Raw genomic sequence first — 19,248 nt, 5'->3', positions numbered from 1 at the left:
GAAGCAGATAAATATTAATTTTGTACAATTTTTAGGGGCCTCATAGGACAGATAGAATGGCCCGGCATGCTGGATCTGGCCCGTGGGCCGTATTTTGCCCACCTCTGGTCTAAATTGCACAGACTGAAGTGAGAAGCAAGTGAATAGACATTCACTTGTGATTCTGGAAATGCAGCTACATGCCTACAGGGGCTCAGGCTAGAAGCCAGGCAGGCACTAGAGTGATCCCTCCCTTCTCTTTGGCAGTAGCTGGAAGACTGGAGGGAAGCTGAGCTGAGTGGGGGTGTGGCCAGGCCCCACCAGGAAAAGTATGATTGGGAAGGGGTATAAACCCCACTCTGGCTTGTACCCCAGCCAGGGTGTGCCTGGAGGCTGGGTGGGAAGAAGCAGCCTTTGCCAGGCTTTTCTAGTTGGGGGAGAGTGTGGCCAGACCCTGGCTCCTGGCTGGCACCAAAGGGTCGAGCAGTGTGAGTGGGGACATGGCCAGGCCCCAGCCCTGGGCCACAAGTGGAGGGCAGGAGGCAGGGGGAAATCGGACAAGTGGGGCTGGCAGGGACCTCCAGAGATCCTCTAGTGTTTAGTCCAGCCCCTGCCTGAACCTGGCCAAACTGTTCCATACAAGGACAGTCTAAAGAGCGGATGGTTGGCTCACAATGCGCACAACTGAGAACACCCATGAGGGGGGCCTCTGTACTGCTGGGGAAAACCACCAAGGGCTTCCTGTTGCCAGTTTTCCCCTCTGCCCCTTAGCAGGGCCCAGCACTGCACCCCTCCAGCCCTGAGGCAGTGCTGCAGAGCCCCACCACCTCCTCCAGCCCCACTAGGGAGGAGGAGGATGGGGAGAGCCCTGCCAGCACAGCAGCTCCATGACAACTCAGCTTGGCCTGGGCGTGGGGAGCCAGGAGCAATCTGGGTGTAGTGGGCAGAGCTGTCCTTCTCCTCCTCCCCTGCCATGGGGCCAGGGACAGGGGCGCTGCCTTGGGGCTCAGGGCTGGAGGGGTGCAGTGCTGGGCCTGGCTGTTGTGCAGAGGGGAAAACTGACCACAGGAAGCCCTTGGTGGTTTTCCCCAGCAGTACAGAGCCCCACCCCATGGATGTCCTTGGTTGTGGGTGCTGCGAGCAAACCCTCTGCTCTTTAGATTTGGCTTGTACAGGAGGGGCTGGACAGGATTCAGGCAGGGGCTGGATTAGACACTAGACTAAATACTGCTTCAGCTGGAGCCGCCTGGATCCCTTTGACTTAAGAAGTGGGCTGGCAGCAAGGTTCCCGCTAAGGTGCGCGCGTGCGCGGCGGCGGCGCACAACTGAGAGCGCGGGCGCGCGCAGCCTGTTCAAGGCAGCGAGTGCTGCGGTCCCCGCATCAGGACCGGGCGCGCCAGCCCCCATCCCTGCCTTGCTTCACCTTGGGGAGGAGCCGCCGCCTGCCCCGAGTGAGGCTCCGCCGGCTCCGGGACACTGCTCCGCTCCGCCGCATCGCCTCGGGGAGCAGGAAGGCACGTGGCGTGAGGGCCGGGGAGCGGAGCAGTGTCCCGGAGCCGGCGGAGCCTCCCCGGCACGGGCAGCGGCTCCTCCCCGAGGTGCGGCGAGGCAGGGATGGAGGCTGGCGCGGGCTCCGTCGGCTGTGGGGAAGTGCTCTGCTCCCCGGCCCTGATGTGGGGGAGCGGAGGTCTTCCCCGCAGCCGACGGAGCCCGCGCCAGGCCTCAGCCACCGGCCCCTGGCCTCAGGCCGTGGCCCCAGCTCCAGCCCTGGCCTCCGCCCCCTTCGGTAAGTGTCCCACGCCGGACCGAGGCCGCGCGCTCACGGACCGAGGGAGCATTGGCTGGCAGGGCATTTTCTGTGAGTATTCCCAGACTGGAACTTCTCTCGGGCATGGTCCAGGACACCCTGAAGTTGGTGACCTTCCTTTATCAAATGACATCTCTCTAAAATGGAGGTTTCCAGAGAGAGTTGTGGGGAGGGCGGTTGCTTTCTGTCATTGAGAAGAGGTAGGGAAAAGTTCTTGTAGACAACTGACTGGCTATATTCTTGTGAAAGGATTATTTTGATAGTGCTGGATTTTCCTTCTGTGAGCGAGGTATTAGGGACTGGGAGTCTTGGATCAGCACCTTTTTAAATTATTTTTGTGCAAGTCAAAATAATTAAAAATGAGAATATGATCATGAAAGTCAGTTTTTACTGAAAGCTTTTCCTTTTTGTGGTTTTTTTTTTTGCTTATAACATCATTCAAAAAGCCATTTTTATAAAGAAGGCTTGCTAATCTTCTAGAGAAATATATTGTATGCAGACAATATTATCACTGTCTGTTGGTCAGCAGTTTTTAAAAAGTGATCGTATTACTTTGAAACAGCATTTGTATATGAAATCCTATTTTAAACTATGATGCTAAGAAGAATCACGCTTGCGGAGCTTATAAAACAAATTAGACTTGCTTAATCTGTGCTGTTTCCTGATTTAATGTTCTTTTTTTCACTTGGATGATGTTTGTCTCCTGTAAAAAAAATTAAAAAAAAAAAAATCTTGGACCCTGTAAAAGGAACCACTTATTGTGGTACTTTGATCAGACACTGAAAAGGTGTATCACTTTTATTTATGGAGGATGTGCAGGAAATGGAAATAGATTTGTTGATGAAGTGTACTCATAGAACACACAGTGCGCTGGACAGGCACCATTCTAGTGCTGTTTATCCATTTTATCCAGTGACTATTGGATGACTCTTGGACAAAGGTGTAGTGGCTCAGCTTCAAATGTGTTGGAGGACTCTGGGTAATGCCTAATCTGTGGCCTGAGACATGAGTTTGCATACATGTCCAGCTTGACACAAAAGTAGCTCAGGTATAAATGTGTATATGGTCATTTAGGTTGAGAGTGTAAAGCCACCAGATGTGATGCTAGCTGTATTATTCTTCTGTGTGCTGTTGGTACCAGAAGCTGTCATGCCTGCTTCAGAGGGATACGTAACCTTTTTATTATCTGAAAATGTACAGCACTACCAAGCTAGGGCCAGATTTTGGTCTCTAATGTTCTTGCGTGACTCCCATTGAAGCACGTGGTAACTGCCTACGCTATATATACTATTTTATATATAGGTTTCCCCTGCTTTATGTGGGTTCTGTATGTGTGAATTTGCTCTTAAGCAGTGATCCTTTTTATACTAAAAATTCGGTATATAAGAGGTATATTCACTCTTATGTGATCAGTGTGGTGGAAGCCCACAGTCAACTGCTTTGTATGGTGCATTGTGGGCCCATGCACGATCCCCCAGCAGGTAACTCTGTGAGGGAGGGGGAAGGGGCTTGGGGGTGCAGATCAAGGCCCTTGTGGTGAGAGAGGGAGCAGGGCACAGTGAGTGGGGCTCTAGCTGGGCCAGGTGTTGGGACAGTCGGAGCGTGGGTGGCTTGTGCAGGGGGGGTCCCCCCCCCCCCCCCCCCCGGCACCAGCACCACGTGGGAGGGGCAGGATGAAGGCGGCACCACTGTGAAACCTTCAGCTCAGGGACAGCCCTGTGCCCAGCTCCTTGCAGCCTGACCTGGTCCAGCCCTGTCAGTGCGGTGCCCTGGGAGCCATGAAGCCGCCCAGCAGCAGTGCCTATGGCTTGTGGCTGCCACTCAGGACAGCTGGTGCCCATGCTGCTGGAGCTGGAGCTGGAGCTGGAGCTGGAGCTGGAGCTGGAGCTGGAGCAGTGCAGGGGTCAGTACAGTTGAGGTCTTGGAATGTATCCCTATTTATTGCATTGCAAAGTGGGTTTCCTTTATGCAACTTTAAGTTATGTGTTGTGTTCTAGGAACGCATGTACAGCATAAAGCGAGGGAAACATGTACTGTATTGTGTTTGTTATAGCCAGGGCTCTGCTATCCAAAATAGTTGCTGCTATCATGTAGTGCTACTTCTTAGCCTTACAAGATAATTCAGTGTTCTATATTACAGTTGTCCTTATGTAATTTCATGTGCTTAATAACTTGAGTGTGCACTGTTTTCTGATGGATAGAATCATAGCTGCTTAAGCATTTGTAATTGACGGTGACAATTAGTGATTAACATACAAAAAGCTATTAACCTTGTTGCATCCAAGGGAAGGGAGATGGCCTTTTAACTTTTCTGTTTAATTTAGAAAGACCCTAATTCAGCAAAGCAAGTGAAGCAGGAGGTGTTTAAAGTGCTTTACTGAATTGGAGCTCCAATGAGAAAAGAAGGTAAGAATAGCAATGAATTTGTCATCATGTAGATATATGTAATTTGCATTTCAGCTGAGCGGGCATATCTAAAAGAGACATTTACTGTGGAGCTGACTAATTAGCTCTGCAGTAAAGCTTGAGTGTCTACATCTACATGTGGGGTGCTGTTAGGCCAGAGTAAATTAATTCACTCCATTGTAATTTACTCTGCTGCAACACGCATGTAAACTTTGACTGGGGCTGACTTCCGGCTAGCCCCGCACTGTAGCACCCTTAGCCCCTCTGCAGCATATTGAGTTGGGTCAGAGCAGTCCCAGCCTGGCAGCATGAGCCCCTGGGGCCCTGTGCCAGCCAGGGGGCTGCTCTGCCCCAGCTAACATGCTGTGATCCTGGGTGCACATGCGAATGCTGTGCCTGGGAGCAATAAATTCTGTCATGAACTGCACGAGGGTTTATTGCATTGAATTAATTTCAGATGTAGCTGAGCCCATTGTCAGCTAACAAGAGTGGAAGATGAAGGGCCTGATTTTGGTAAGTTGGTGCCTTTTTATTTAGCCCTACTTTATCTCTGAGTGCTATTTGGATAAGTTATTACTTGAATCCTTTTACTAAAAGTAATGAGCTACAGTGATGACCAACCATTCCAGTAAGTTCTAAGAGTTGCTATTATACTTTCTCACTATGCCAGCATGATGACTTAATTGTAATGACTTAGAAAAGTAATTGTTTTAAAATCCATGTGTTACAGTTCATAAATACCAAGGCTGCATTCTCCCAAAATAACAAGTTGGTTTAAGAAAATATTACCACTCATGGGGCTGGTTTGCTTTTCACTCAGGCTGATTTCACTTATATTTAATTCTGTTCTGATCCTTCTAAATATCTGCTTTTCATGCATTAGTTTAGGGGTGGCCAACCTCCAGCACAAGTGCCACAAGTTCAACAGGCAGCCTGTGTGTGGCAGGTGGTAGATTGGGGAAGGGACAGGCAGCAGGGCTATAGATGGGGCAGGGAGCAGAAAGCAGGGTAGCAGGTCAGGCAGGGGACGGGGATCGGACAGACACAAGAAGGGCTAATTTGTGGCACTCTTGCCAAAAAGGTTGGCCCCCCACACTAACTGTCCCTCTGCACGCTTTCATGAGAGCATATGCAAACTGGCAGAATGTGGCTGGGATCCAGAACTGAATTGAGGAAGCTGGGACGCTAGAAGCCCAGTGAGAAGATCTGTTCTGTTGTGTCTGATACCTTCCTCACTGCACAGTGTTAGGCAAGGCAGAGTTTCCTTTGCAGAAGTATTGTTCTAGGTAGGGTCTCCCTACCCAGGTCCTTGGAATGCTCAAGCCTCATTGCTTGGAGGTGGGAAGGATTTCACCCTACTACACAGCCAGTTAGTCTGTGCCATCCTACCCTACCTTCTGCCTGACTTCATACTAACATGGCTAACCACTTCTCTACCCTTGTTGGCTTGTACTGGATGCTCTGGATACTTCTTGAAATAAAGCCTGGGCAGTGGGGGAGAAGGATTTAAAAAATATCATACCAGAGCCACATTCCCCCTCTGAGCCAAGGAGTTTGCAGCCTTGAGGAGTGGGGAGGGGGAATCAAGTGGATCCAAGGAATCCTGAGCAAAGCAGGGCACATCCCCTCTTTTCTGCATCCCAGATATCCTCCCCCTATTAAGTCCAGTCTACCCCAGCCAGCAAGTCTTCTTAAGAACTTTGCTGGCAGGGACCTTTCCCTTTCTTTTCTCCAAACCCTTTATACTTCCTTGTTCCTAACTGTAAATACCATGTTTACCCTATTGTAGCACAAGTCACAATTTTGGGGATTACCTACCCTTCGATGGGGTGTTACTGTTGGTAACAGTTCTAGTATTGTGATATGTGCAATAAGGTAATTGTGAAAGCAAACCTAAAGGCTGCTTCTATCAGCAGCAGAAGTTATGGTACACAAAGACATTCATGAAGTTGTGGCACAGGCACCAGCGGCATCCTGAAGCTGTTGGCTGCAGTGGGAAACAATACAGTTGCTCACTCACTTTTTCTTTTGGGCCACTACTGCTATTGCAGAAAAAACTGTAAGTATGTAGGCAGCTATCTTCCTCAGTAACTGCACACTGATTTTCTCCAAGCTTGATAATTGCAATCATAATAGGATGCAGTGAAGCAGTTGTCTTGGTATTGGCACTAGCCATTTTCATTCTTCAGAAAAGTTGTGTATTATGCAGTCTTTCAGGACAGATGTTTGTGAGAGGTGGTGCTGTTAGCACATTCAGGCCTAGGAAATCCCATGAATCTGTTGGGTTTTCTCTAAATTAATAAAAAACTAACTACATGTTCAACCTAACTCTGTTAGGGATAAATCAGTCTAAATTATGGTTGCATGTAAATGCAATTTGCACATGTGCTGTGAAATAAATATGACCTAAAACATTCAGTTTTTAAGAAGCCTGAGTTGGTCAATTCCTCTGTTTAAAAGGTTGTGATATCTAAAAGAAAAGGCATATTATATTGCTTTTTCAAATGGCAGGTTAAAAAACAATAATGGATAACATGCTTCATTGTATCAGAGGATAGAGTTGGACTTAGCTGCACCTTTTCCATGCTGCTCTTCCAGCATGTTTATTCTTACAGGACCTGCACAGGGGTAAACTGTCATAGCTCCCATGACTTCTGGAGATGATAAATTGACTTTGGAGCTATGACAACCTACTTTAATATCGTTGTACAACAGAAGTGTTCTGTCTCTGACTTGCCTTGTTATTCATATATGTTTTAGATGTTTTGATGTGGTATAGATAATAAAAAAGCAATAAATGAATGATAGTATTAGGTTGACTGAGTAAGTGTAAATGGGATTTTTTTTTTTGTGAACATACAAAATTAACAGGATAAGTACTAGATCACTGAGACCATTAACTAAGCTAAAGATTATAGGAATGGGTAGTCCAAAGTATTTTTCTATTATGTTTTTCTACTAATACAGCAAACCTATTGAAACTTGCAAGAAAAAATTAAACAAAAAATTAAACCAATTTTTATGAGTTCAACCATGCTTTTTTTTAAAACACAGTTTTAAGTTACTTTGTTTTGCAGCTTCAAGAAGAAGCATGAGAAGAAATTATTATTTAGCCCATGTTTAAATCCAGGGTTTTTATAACTATAACCATAATATGCCCAGCTCCACATTTCTGTAAAGTGAAAAATGAACTGGAAAAGAACTATTTAAATTCTGACTTCTAAATACCTCTTTAGAGAAGGCCAATACCATGAGAGTTAATGGCAACTACTCAAGTTCAAGTGGAACAGGCTGGGTGAAGGCAGTGCACCACGGAAAGGAGAGTGTTAAACAGAGTTGTTGTTTGGAAGAAAGAGAATGCAAATACCATTGAACTGTTGACCTGATTTAACATGCATCTTTATTGTACAGAATGAAGAAAATTTCAAGGAGAGAGAAGCAGTAAAATAATCCAGCAGTTTATATAGAAATGTACTAATAGAACAGTAATTTTCTTATTCATCACATTTATGAAAATAAGTCCTAGATTTTCAGCAGAGGTCTTTTTTTATATGAAATTCTTTTTTTTTTTAAATATAAATCTTGTCCTTCCTGTGTCCTGTAGGTTATAAATAGAATCAGACTAGATATTCTTGCTTTTTGAAATAAAAAAACCCCTTTTCCTACAGAGCCTTTAAATGGTATACTGGAACACTGTGTATGTTATTCATCTAATTCTGCATAAAAGTGAAATTTGAAGGACATATATATTTAATTTCAAATTTTAGTGTCAGGATGCACTAACACTTCACTCAGAATCTTGAATTCCTTAACTAAATCCAGAACTTGGTTTCACAGCTGGAAATGCAAGGACCTGAAGTCAATCTTAGCATATTGTAAGTAGACCACTTATAGTTTCATTTTCTTCCTTCTCTCTTGGGGTAATTGCAGGATTTAATTTAATGGCAACACGAGTTACTTGCCTGGGACACGAAGACAATTTTCCCCTGCCAGGGCATCTTGTGACTCAGGGGTACATTGTATGAGATGCTTTCAAAACGGTTACATAGTATTAAGTAATTCTTATTTGTCAGTTGCTAAATTATGTCTTTTATGAAATGGCATAATTTATAAACTCACTGTATGTATGTGGACATTTAATAAAACTACAACTCAGCAGGCAACCCACTTCTTTTTACAGATTAAAAATCCCTGCAGCCACATCCATGTCAGTGGTGAACTTCACCTGTCCCTAGAAGGGGGGGAGGAGTGTTTCCATCTAGCACACTTGTGTTGACCCAGTTTAAGCTTGCAGGTTGCTGAGCCACAAAATTCAGTTTCCAGGGTTGTCTGGAAATGCCAACACTACATCTGTTTACTACCACCCAGCCCCAGGGTGGCAATTACAAGCACAGGGAGGGGGTTCAGTTAAAAAACTCAAGGTCTAGGGCAGCTAACAGTTACTTTTTAAAGTTTACAGGACATATATTTGCAGCAAGAGAGGACACAGTCGGACACAGTAGAGAACAGGCTGCTTCCTCTTACTTCTTGGGGGCAAGAACATACTGAACTTTTTATAAAGAAGAAAAGTATTCCCGGACTAAAGTGTTGTGAATAGGTCTGGACGGAGGAAGCATGCACTGTGGACTATGCCGGGCCATAAATAATAGAATTGATTCATCTCAACACAGAGAAATTTAATTTAATCTTCGTTCTTCCTTTGCATATGTCTAGAGCCAGCACTAATGCTGAGGCCGTGCAGGGCCCGGGGGCGGCGGCCAGGCGGGGTAGCACCGCCCCCGGCCCCTTGCACACGTCACAGCGCCCCCCCCCCAGCCCTGGGGGAGGATTGCGGCGCGAGGAGACGGGACGGGGTGGTGGGAAAGCCCGGCGGGCGGGTCGGCCTAAACGCGCGGCAAGCGGATCCCGCGGGGCGCGGGCGGGAGGCGGCGGCTGGCCGCAAAGCCCGGCGCGGAGCCGGACGGGAGGGCGCGGGCGCCGCGCGGAAAGCCCGGCGCGCGGAGCGGCTGGTCTCAGAGCCCGGCGGGCGGGGCGGGGCGGAGGGAGCGCAGCGCGGGCGGGCGGGCGCTAAGATGGCTGTTGTGTGCGAGGCGCAGTGAGGAGCCGCCGCCGCCATCGCCATGGAGTGCCCGCACCTCGGCTCCAGCGTCTGCATCGCGCCTGACTCGGCCAAGTTCCCGCAGGGCTCGCCTTCCTCCTGGTGCTGCAGCGGTGAGTGCCCGGCTCGGCTCCCCGCGGCTTGGGCAGTGCCGGCCCGGCCCGGCCGCAGCGGGCGGGCGGGCCCAGGGCGCCCCAGCCCTCGGCGGCGCGGGCGGCCTTTGTTCGCGGCGCGGGGCTCGGCCCGGCCCCTTTTGTTGGCTCGGGCGGGCGCTAACGGCTGCGCCGCCACGTGCCGGGCGATGGCCGCCGGCCCTGGTCTGCCCGGCGGGGGGGAGGGCACGTGTGGGCGGGCGGGGCCGCACTCGGCCTTTGTCCCGGTGCGGCTCCGGCCGGGCCCGGAGCGCTTAGTCGCGGGGAGGAGACCCCCGGCCCGGCCTGGCCCCGCCCGTCTGCCGCCCTGTCATCCCCGGGCAAGGCCGCGCTTGGCTGCGGAGCCCCGCGGGCAGACCTGCTGCCAGACGCCGGCGGGCAGCGCCAGAGCAGCCCCGTGACCGCAGCAGGGAGCCGGAGAAAACCTTCCTTCCGCTCAGCCCTACAGCCCAGCACTTAAGTCTGGGTCTGAAGAGAAGTCTAGCCCCGGCTCCGCCGCCGCGCGGGTGCTGGCGAGCTTGGCCGGGGAGGCCTGGAGGAATGGAGCCGCCTCCTCTTTGCTCCTTCTTACATACACTGGGGCGCAAAGCACGTGTGAAAGATTTGGCAAGATTGGTCAAATAGCGCAGGATTGATAACTTTGAGCAAGCCGGGAGAGAAAATTCATGCAACTCCTATCCCAAATGGAAAACCTTCCATTATCGGCCCGCGCCTTTACTGATGAGAGGAATGTCGAACCAGTCATTAGTCAACTAAGTGAGGCTGCCCATGTGGGCTGTTCGTCGGGATAGGCCGCTCTTTGTTGCGAGGTTGTCTCTGCAGTGGTGTGCACAATGCTGCCTCTTGTTTGCCGTCATTTCAGTGATAGTCATGCCTTGAGTGGTGCCTGTAGCACTCAAGTTGCGTTGGGTGTGACAGCTGTTAATTCACCAGAAGAAATCCAGAGCTCCTGAGCGCACTGTCCTGTTCAGCTGCTCTAGATCACACCTATAGACGTTTCTGGCGTTTTGCTGCTTACACTACAACATGTCTTTGAATATCTTCTGTTTCCTCTTGCTGCCCCCTTTGTTTTTCCCTTTGCTGCCTAAGAAAACAAACTCATTCAGCTGGAGTTGTCTTATTTTTTGCATGTTTTGATAAACGAGAATATACAACTCCAAAAGAAATGGTCTGCTATGCACATCTGAATCCACCGTCCAGATTTAAGTGGAGACTTTCACCTCTTGTCTTTTGCAGACTAGATCAATAATGACTTGAGAGGCTTTTCTTTTTCTGGTTTCTGAAGTTGGAGAAAAATATATAGCAGGTGTGTTGTTTTTTTTAAATTCTGTTCTTTTCTGTGTGCAGTTCCAGAGCTAGCCTGACCACCGACATGGCAGTGAAGAATTAGGATGGTTTCAGGGTGCCCCCTTCTGAATTAGATGGTTGACCTTTCTGAGAAAAGGAGAAGAAATGATGATACTGATGTAGGGACCTCTCTGGCTGCCCATGACCTGGTGCAGGCAGCAGAACCTTTTGGAACACCTGAGATGATAAGCATTTCAAACACTCAGTGACTTATCTCTGGTATCCTGGAGAAAATGGTTTTCTCAGTATCAGATCGACTGGCTGCTGCATATTGATAGATTTCATAAAGATTAGGGCTGGAAGGGGCCTCAGAAGATCTTTGAGTCCAGCCCCCTGCCCGAGGGGCAGGAAGTCAGCAGGGATCATAGGGTCCCAGCAAGATAAGCATCCAAATGCATCTTGAAGGCATTCAAAGTAGGTGCTTGAACCACCTCCAGCGGCGGCAGTCTGTTCCAAACCTTGGGGGTTAGACAATAAAGAAGTTCTTCCTTATGTCCAGATTCATTTCTTATAGATTAGTTTTTTTCCTTTTCTACCCCCAAAACAGACCCTTGATAGCAAGATCAGCATTAGATGTCATTTGGAAACATTTTGGAGTGCTTCTGTGAGAGAGGCAGTAGTATAACAATGCCATCTGCAATACCCAGCTGACAGATGGAAAGGAACATCATCAAAGTCAAAGAGCAGCTAAGGGTGGGTGCATGCCAGGCTGAAGGGCTCTGTTTGCCTAAATTAGCCATTTTTTATGCAGACAGTTGGGATTTCTTTGGAGGTCTCTTGATTGATAATGGAGAATTGAGAGAGCAATAAAAGGCAGCTTTCATGAACATGCTGAGCCAAAGCTAAATAGGAAAAGTTCTGCTCCAAATTGAAGAATGAGGACTGTGCTCACTGACAAGAAGCTGCTTTCTTGACACTTTCAGCACTTCTGTCACATTTTGTCTGGGCTGATTTCATAGGTCAGAAACTTGAGAGTTCCCATCTCTCTACTGCAGGAGCCTTTTCCTCTTGTTATTTAAACCTGGTAGTATACATGGCTGTGGGCAGAAGGCAGCATGCTCTTTCCTTGGTGGAGTTTTCAAACTAAGTAGAAAGACAGAACCAAATGCACTCTGGACAACTTGGAGCAAAGTTCTGTCTTAATAATATTTTTTGTTTTCTGGTTTGTTGATGGACCTTGAAAAAGGAGATGAAAAAGCGAGGTAAGGCAGAAATTGTTCAGAAATGCACTGAAATTGGTTTTAATCAGCAATGTTATGAAATATTCCGCGCAGGTGTCTAGCATTTCCAGTTAAAACTTTCCATGCGTTTTAATCTCTCTGACTTCTATTCAAGTTGGAGGCATTGTTGGCTTGGGGCATTGGCAGGGTCATGAAGTGTCACAGCTTGAATGCATGTGTCATGTCAGTTTAAAACCACTCTGCAGCAGCTCAGATGTGGTATTTTCCCAATAATTTTTCATAAATTTGTGCAGCCACAAGGATCTGTATCTCACGTGCGAAGCAGCAAACATCCAAGCACACCTCTGTAAGCCTGAAGGGTCCTGTTGGCATTTTTTTGCTGTTATGGATGAGATTAATTAATTTTTTGTGCAGCATAAAATTTTGAGTAATACCTTCAGAAAAACAACTGTAGGATTGTGTCTACGGAATCAGAGATTTCATTTTTGTAGGGGGAAATTCTTGCACTTTTTTTAGTGTGTTTACACTCTCCAGCATTTCATATCCTTTTCTGCTGAATACCAGGTTTTTAAAGTAAAGTTAATGGTTAGTTTTGTTAAGTATTGAAGGACTGTTGGTGGTATAACAATATTTCCTGCCAAAACTAAATAGGTTCATTTGGAATCTAGTCTTTGCCTCTTCCGTTGTGGTGCAGTAAAATGAGTTGATCAGAATCGTATATTCCAATGTTTGCAGATTGCTGTGGGGCTACAAAGAGTACAAAAGACTAAGTTTGGGAAATATTCAAAGCCTAGTGAAATATGATTAGAATGGAAATACAATTGACAAAATGTAAGGTTTATTTTAAATTGATAAAGGAAAAAGAATAACTTTACAAAACAGAGTTGCTAACTAGGTATTGTTTAAATTTCTTTATTTATAAACCCTTTCAGTCGAAGTGGAAGAGTTTTCAAGGATAGCATGTTATTGGATCTGACTCTGACTGCTGGTTGTTTTTCCGTAGATAAATTAGTTACACTGCTCCCTATTCATTTGGGTAGGTGGCAGCGTCCTGCCATGCTGTGTTTTTTTGGCATTGCAGTCTTGAACTTGTAAGCAGCGCCAAGACAAATATACTGTAAAAGCACATGTACGCAGACTTTAACCTCTGCTTTCTGTCTCATCTCAGCTCCTCATTCTCCTTCTCTTATCCCCATCAGTTCTAGTTTCCTGCTTCTTCTTGTGATATAAGATCCTGGTTTGTTCCTCCTTCTCTCAGTCTAATGTTATATCGAGGGGGAAAATAGCCCCTATAGACAACTAGAACATGCTCAATATTGAATCCTCGATTTTCATGTGGCCAGACATTTTTCCCCACCCACAGGTAATGTCCAGACAAGTGCAGCATTATGGTATGTGGTGCCACAGACCACATACTGCATGTTCAGGTGGTCTCTGTGCTGCAAGGGAGCAGTGTGGGATGTCCAGGGATCAAAAAAACTCACAGGGGAAAAAGAAAAGGTGGAGCATGCACCGATCAAAATTGGAGTTGGGCTGTGTGGAGTCATGTTCCGGCTGCTGGCCAGGCTCCAAGTGGCAAGATCACTGCTACTGTACCCCCGGGGGGCCCCCAGGACACGAGGTAGGGCTGCTGGGGCCAGCTCAGTGCTGGCTCCAGCCTTCCCTACCCCACCTAGAGTAACTTGTTGTGTACCAGGGGGCATGTAGCGCTGGTGTTCCCTGGGGACAACTAGTGGTGGCATAAAGTGACTCATTTCTAGTTGTCCCCAAAAACCAAATGTCCATGTTCGTGTGGACATGGCCACAGAGTCCAGTTGAGTTCAGTGACACTGGGTACACCTACATGTGCGTTTTACTGTGGAGCAGACTGATTAGCTCTGTAGCAAAGTGTCACTATCTATACATGCACTGGTATTAGGGCATAGCAAGTTAATTAACTCCACCATAAGATAGTACCATCAGGGACAGTGATGTCTTATGGCAGAGTTATTAACTGCAGTAAAACGCACATGTAAGTGCTGACCCGGGTGTAAACTGTGCCCAGTCAGCTCAGCCAGCAGGGCCAGACTCCTGCCTGCCCCCTACCCACATGATTCTGCATGTTTGACACTTGAGTGGCGGCATCAGGCAGCAGAGAAGCTGGGTGAGGCTCAACTGACCCCACTGAGCCTGCTGCCTGCCCGGGTCTGCTCTGCCCTGGCTCAAACGTGCTTCTGCCCTGGGTGCACATGTAGACGGTGTGCCTGGGAGCAGTATGCTGTAGCTCATACAGCTCTGGAGTTTACTCCTTTGCATGTATAGATGCACCCACTGAGGTCGCACGTAAGCATTTGTGGGACTGGAGCCTATGATTGCAACCAAGTTCCATTATTCTGTTTTTGTTGACCTATAACTTTGTGTTGGAAAATTGGAGTTGCCTGAAAATTGTAAGCCTGACTTTGAAGTTAAAGGAGAAAATATTTGTGGTACATTCTCACATTTTTTCAGTTAAAAGTCACACAAATCAGATTCAAAGCCCTGGTGGCTTATAGGTCTCTGGGTTTCTGCAGCTAAAAAATTCCTTAAAAGCTCATGCACTGACTATATTTGGAAAAGGTAGTGTAGAAATAAGTGAAAATTATTCATTTTTTGTACTGTTTTGTTTTGGACCCATTCTTCCATTAAAGTCAGGATAGATGACATGCTCTGTGTATGATAGCATGTTAACGTCTGGCTCAGCCTAAAAAGGATACAAGGACATTTATATATTACCTCTTTGACTCAAGGATTAGAGGCGCGTGTTTCTTGAGCTGAAGAACCATAGTTCTATTCTTTTATCAATAGTTTTGTGTTCTGTGGAAATGAGGTAACCTCTCTACGTTTAGTGTTCAGTCCTACCTTAATCTTTAGATGACTTGCCAAAGGTTATACAGGAAGCTTGTTGTAGATGCAGCTCTGATCTGGTTGGTGGACCCAGAGCTTATACATTAGAGTGACTCTTATATAGATTATTCCAAATTTCATTATAGGTGTCTTAACTATAATCAGTCTAATTATGCTCACCTGCCTTTCTCAAGTCCTTCAACATGTACTGGTGGAAAAGCAGTAGGTAAATGCAAAGCATTTGTATTAGTCTATTTTTAGGCAGCTTCATTAACTTGGTTGGAAGGCAGCGTGGCCTAGTAGGTTGGATGCCTGCTTTGGAACTAACCAGAACAGTTTCTACTCTTTTATCTGACATTTTAATGTAAGACTTATTAGCGCTCTTACCAATATTTGGTGTGAAGGTAGACCCTATTAGTTAAAACTTGCTCAACATCATTCACTCCCTTATGTAGTGACATCACTTTCTGTCTAGTTAAACTTTTAAAAATACTTCCTAATTTTTCTCAGTTTTTTTTACTCTAGGTGGGCGTGTGTGGCATGCCTACAACTTTTATTTCATGGTGGAATACAAGTTATATGTGTATTTGCTTACAACACATATTGCATACTTGATGTGTGTGATTTAGAGACAGCATAAGATTAGATGTTCTTGGATGCAAGGGGTTTCTTATTTTTTTTTTGTAGATGACTTTATCACAGTCTTTAAATGATTTGTCAAATAAAATCTTGTTCTAAAACTGCTCTCTTTTCAGAATATTAAATTTAAATGACTCAACTGAAACATGTCACATTTTTATCCATTTATATCTAGTTGAAATATCACAAATCTGCTAGATAGTTAACTGGCTTATAGAAGTTGGCAGATTTTCTACTACATTGCAATCAGATACTGTTTTAACTTTCCTGTAAAATAGCACATTTTAGAGGCCCTGAGCCTACCAGCAGGCAGACCCCTTGTGCTAGGTTGAGCAGTGTTTACATCACTGAGATTTTGTGCCAGTACAAATGTCTGTGTCTAGGTAAGGTTCCAGGATCTGGTCCTGGTATGGTTAATAACTTTGGTTGGTTGTTTTCTGCTTCATTTGTTAAATAAAAGATTTTAATCCAGGGGACTCTTGACTTAATGGGCAACAGTCTGAGCTGTATCTTTTTGACTCAGACTGTTGCCTATTACGGTTTTAGGGGGGAGAGAATTGAGAGAGTCTGCAATAAATGGAAAGTTGGGTTCTTCTCCTGTTGATAGCCCAATACTGCCTTACCTCCAAAAGAAAAAAAGTTGTGGCATCAGATTACTAGGGGATTCATAGAATTCCTTTCCTTTAGCTTTGGGGAGTTCTTGAGAATAGCAGTGAAATACTATCTTTGCTTTAGTTTTCACTGATCTGTCTGATTTTATCTTGTGTTTTGATCATTTTCTGCATTTACTGTTTTTTCAATTGCACGCTACAGTTCTCTAAACTATTTGTCTTCCTTCATGCCTTGGAAGTATTTTTAATGGTTTTTTTTAATTTAAACACAATTTAAGAACTTTTAAAACCTGAAGTAACTGCTTGCACTAGCAAGAATTAGAGATCAGCACATACCTTCAGATACAGACTGTTCAGAATGTGACGGAGAAGCAGGCAATAACAGAAGTACAAATAAAATATTTTATTTTTAGTTGTTAGATTGAATTGATGTTAAAATACATTAGTTTGCCTCTAGTCAAATATATAACACACATTAAACTTTTTCTTGTTGCAAATTTTGGATGGGGATGTAAACTATGAAAGGCAGAGGGGGAACTAATCACTGACATTCTGATTTGAAATGTTCTACCAAGTTTGCTTGTTCTGTAGAAAACCTCATGAATTGCCAGAAAATACAGCAGCTGTACGTAGTGAAAAATAACTGTTGCATTTATTGGGGGAGCAATCTATTGCTGTTAATGATGGTTAAGTGACCTTTTTCCCTAGTCTGAAGAAAAAAAGCCCCCACACATAACCCCTCCCTCTGATTGTGCATGTGTCCTCCTGTTAGTAATATCTAACTTATGTTTGCCCTGTTTTTTGCTATTTGTTTAACCACTTCCTCAGGAACTTGTACTACTGTTTACTGTGAGTTAAATTTTCACCTAATTTCAAGGGGCTCTTCCACCCGCCACCCGCCCCCAGGGTCTGTACATCCAGTATCTCAGTTAAAGAATGCAAACAAATATGGAACTTGCATCTTTCCATTTCCAAGTTCTTGAAGTATGAAACTTCTAATTACATAATCACAAAATACCAGGGCTTCAAGCAGCATGGGTTGAGTGCAGCACAGGAAGTGAATTGTAGGCAATGTTAATGTATTATTTCTGAGGACCATGCTTCAATGTTATCGTGTTCCTGAAACTTTAGTATCTTACTTTATTTATTCTAGGGAAAAAGTGTTCACCTATTTTTGTATTTCTTTTTAGTTCTTATGCAGAAGTTATTTGGCAGTTCTGTATTAAGTATGATGTTTTCCTTATGAAGTTGACTGTGGCCAACTGGGAAAGTTCTTACATCAGACTAAGCAGTGTTTACAGTAACGAAGAGTAAATATCAGGAAATATTGCAAATGTTCTGTAGTGCATGAGTGTCTAAATATTAATCACTTTCATGAGTGCGTGAGAACAGGAAAAGAGAATCTGGTATGAGATTTTTTTCTGACAGGACTTAATCATTGTTCTGCTTTTTATGGTGAAGGCTGATGGCAAAAGAAATTAGACTGTGTTTCACTTTTGAGATGGATATAAGAATGCTGGTTTATTCTTCAAACCCCATTCTTGGCCTGTATCTTTATAGGAAGACTCAGCCAGGTACATTGTATTCACAGTGCAGTGACTTGTCACAAGGGCATATGATATGAAAAGAACAGTCAACTCGTTTTTGGGCAGTTAGTAATATCCTCTGTGAAACTAGTTTTCCCTGCAAATGTGTTCCTTCCACAGTAGAGACATTAATTTGCCTTTGTCTTTCTTTCTCTTTCCTTTTCCTTGTGAAATGGGTGTTAACAAAAACAAAATTGTTTTAAATAGTCTAATTAAAATAATTTCCCCTTTCTGCCTGATTTCACTTGACTGATGTTGCAAAGAGTTTTGTGTTGGGGGACTTAGGCATCTTTGGAGAACTAGTAGGATTCTCATGGGGGCTCCAAGTGGACATACCTTCCCATGTCATGGTGGCTATTGGAAGATCAATGCCTTAAGTGGTATCCGTAATGCCATTTTACTAGTTCATCATTTGCTCAGAGGGTCTCAAGGAACACCACAGTAGAAAAGACTTGAAGTTGCTGATTAATGTTTTCGCTTGTTGCAATTTTAGTACTTTTAGTGCTTTTCCATTACACTTCCATGTGAAGTTTTATGTGAATATCTATGCTGAGTATCTTTACAAAGTAGAAACTCTCTATACTACATGAGATTACACTTACATTAATTATGCTACAGACCCAGATTCTGTAACCTAGTGTGTAGGTAGACTGTGGGGCTCGGTGTAGAAAGCAACATAAGGGTTCATGTGAATGGGTATCCTTGCTGGGTGGGTACCTGAGTGTACCACTCCTTTCAGTACAAATTCTTTTCCAGGGAAGATAGGAGTGGCAAACTGGGATGGTGAGAACTGGTGAGAACTGAGACTTGGCAAAAGCATCCAACTCAGATGCAGAACACATCATTGCAGTTTGCTAAAGGTTTTTAATTATTTTTTTTTTCTATACTACATATTTAGATTAGCCAAGAAAATAAAATAAAAACTCTGACTTGCTTTGGAAAAAATGAAAATATTAATTGAAAAAGTAATCATTCCCTAGTTCTTAAAATATTGTATAAGCTGTTATGATGAGTTTTTTTTTGAGTAAATGTAGCCTGAGTTTATTCACTGCCAGTCTTATTTTAATGCAACCTAAAAATATAGCCTTGATTTATTGATAGCATGGGAACATTGATACAAACTTTATTCGCACACTGAAAATGTAAGTGAATAAATTCTATATGAAGATGATTAAATACCAGCATTTCTTTTATTGAGGCAGATGTTCTCCTTTGAAGGGATACTGCCAGGTTGCTTGTATCAGTAAAGGAATCAAATTTGAAAGATTACAGACATTACATTCTGTAGTATTAAGGGGTTTTTTCCTAATTTTTATTGGTACCAGAAGTGGTGATGATGAAGGAAGCAGTTGTTTGGGCTGAAGGGTTTGAAGCCAATTAACTGTTTCAGACCACAAGAACAGAATTTGTCATTTAAAAAAATCAATGGTAAATTGAAAAATAAGCTTTCATGTAGAGTTACTAACATTGCAGCCTCCTGTTGGCATGAGACCTAGAAAAAACTTTTCTCGTACATTTTCAAAGCAGCACATACATTTGCCAACTCTCCATCAAGTTAATTAGGATGATGTTTGTGGCTA

At 44.7% G+C, this 19,248-nt stretch overlaps 1 protein-coding gene across 8 annotated transcripts in view; it reads left to right on the top strand.

Annotated features, from left to right (window-relative positions):
• The first annotated feature begins 1,615 nt into the window (after positions 1 to 1,615).
• USP3 (ubiquitin specific peptidase 3) overlaps positions 1,616 to 19,248 on the top strand; it is a 66,702-nt gene continuing 49,069 nt past the window's right edge. The window contains exons 1-5 of one of the 8 annotated variants that reach the window (XM_090028119.1): positions 1,616 to 1,837; positions 4,115 to 4,192; positions 4,650 to 4,705; positions 8,030 to 8,067; positions 8,645 to 9,403. In XM_090028119.1, the coding sequence (XP_089884245.1) occupies positions 9,313 to 9,403 (91 nt within the window). In that variant the 5' untranslated portion in view covers positions 1,616 to 1,837; positions 4,115 to 4,192; positions 4,650 to 4,705; positions 8,030 to 8,067; positions 8,645 to 9,312. Of the gene's footprint in view, positions 1,838 to 4,110; positions 4,193 to 4,649; positions 4,706 to 7,300; positions 8,068 to 8,644; positions 9,404 to 9,551; positions 10,749 to 19,248 lie in introns of those variants that run through there. The other 7 variants (XM_090028117.1, XM_090028120.1, XM_090028121.1 and 4 more) reach the window with 7 other exon arrangements.

This window comes from Crocodylus siamensis, chromosome 15 (genome assembly GCF_052110815.1).
Source record: "Crocodylus siamensis isolate JL-2025a chromosome 15, ASM5211081v1, whole genome shotgun sequence".
Taxonomy (NCBI): domain Eukaryota; kingdom Metazoa; phylum Chordata; order Crocodylia; family Crocodylidae; genus Crocodylus; species Crocodylus siamensis.
The sequence above is the reverse complement of the archived record's forward strand: the minus strand, read 5'-3'. Positions and strand labels throughout refer to the sequence as shown.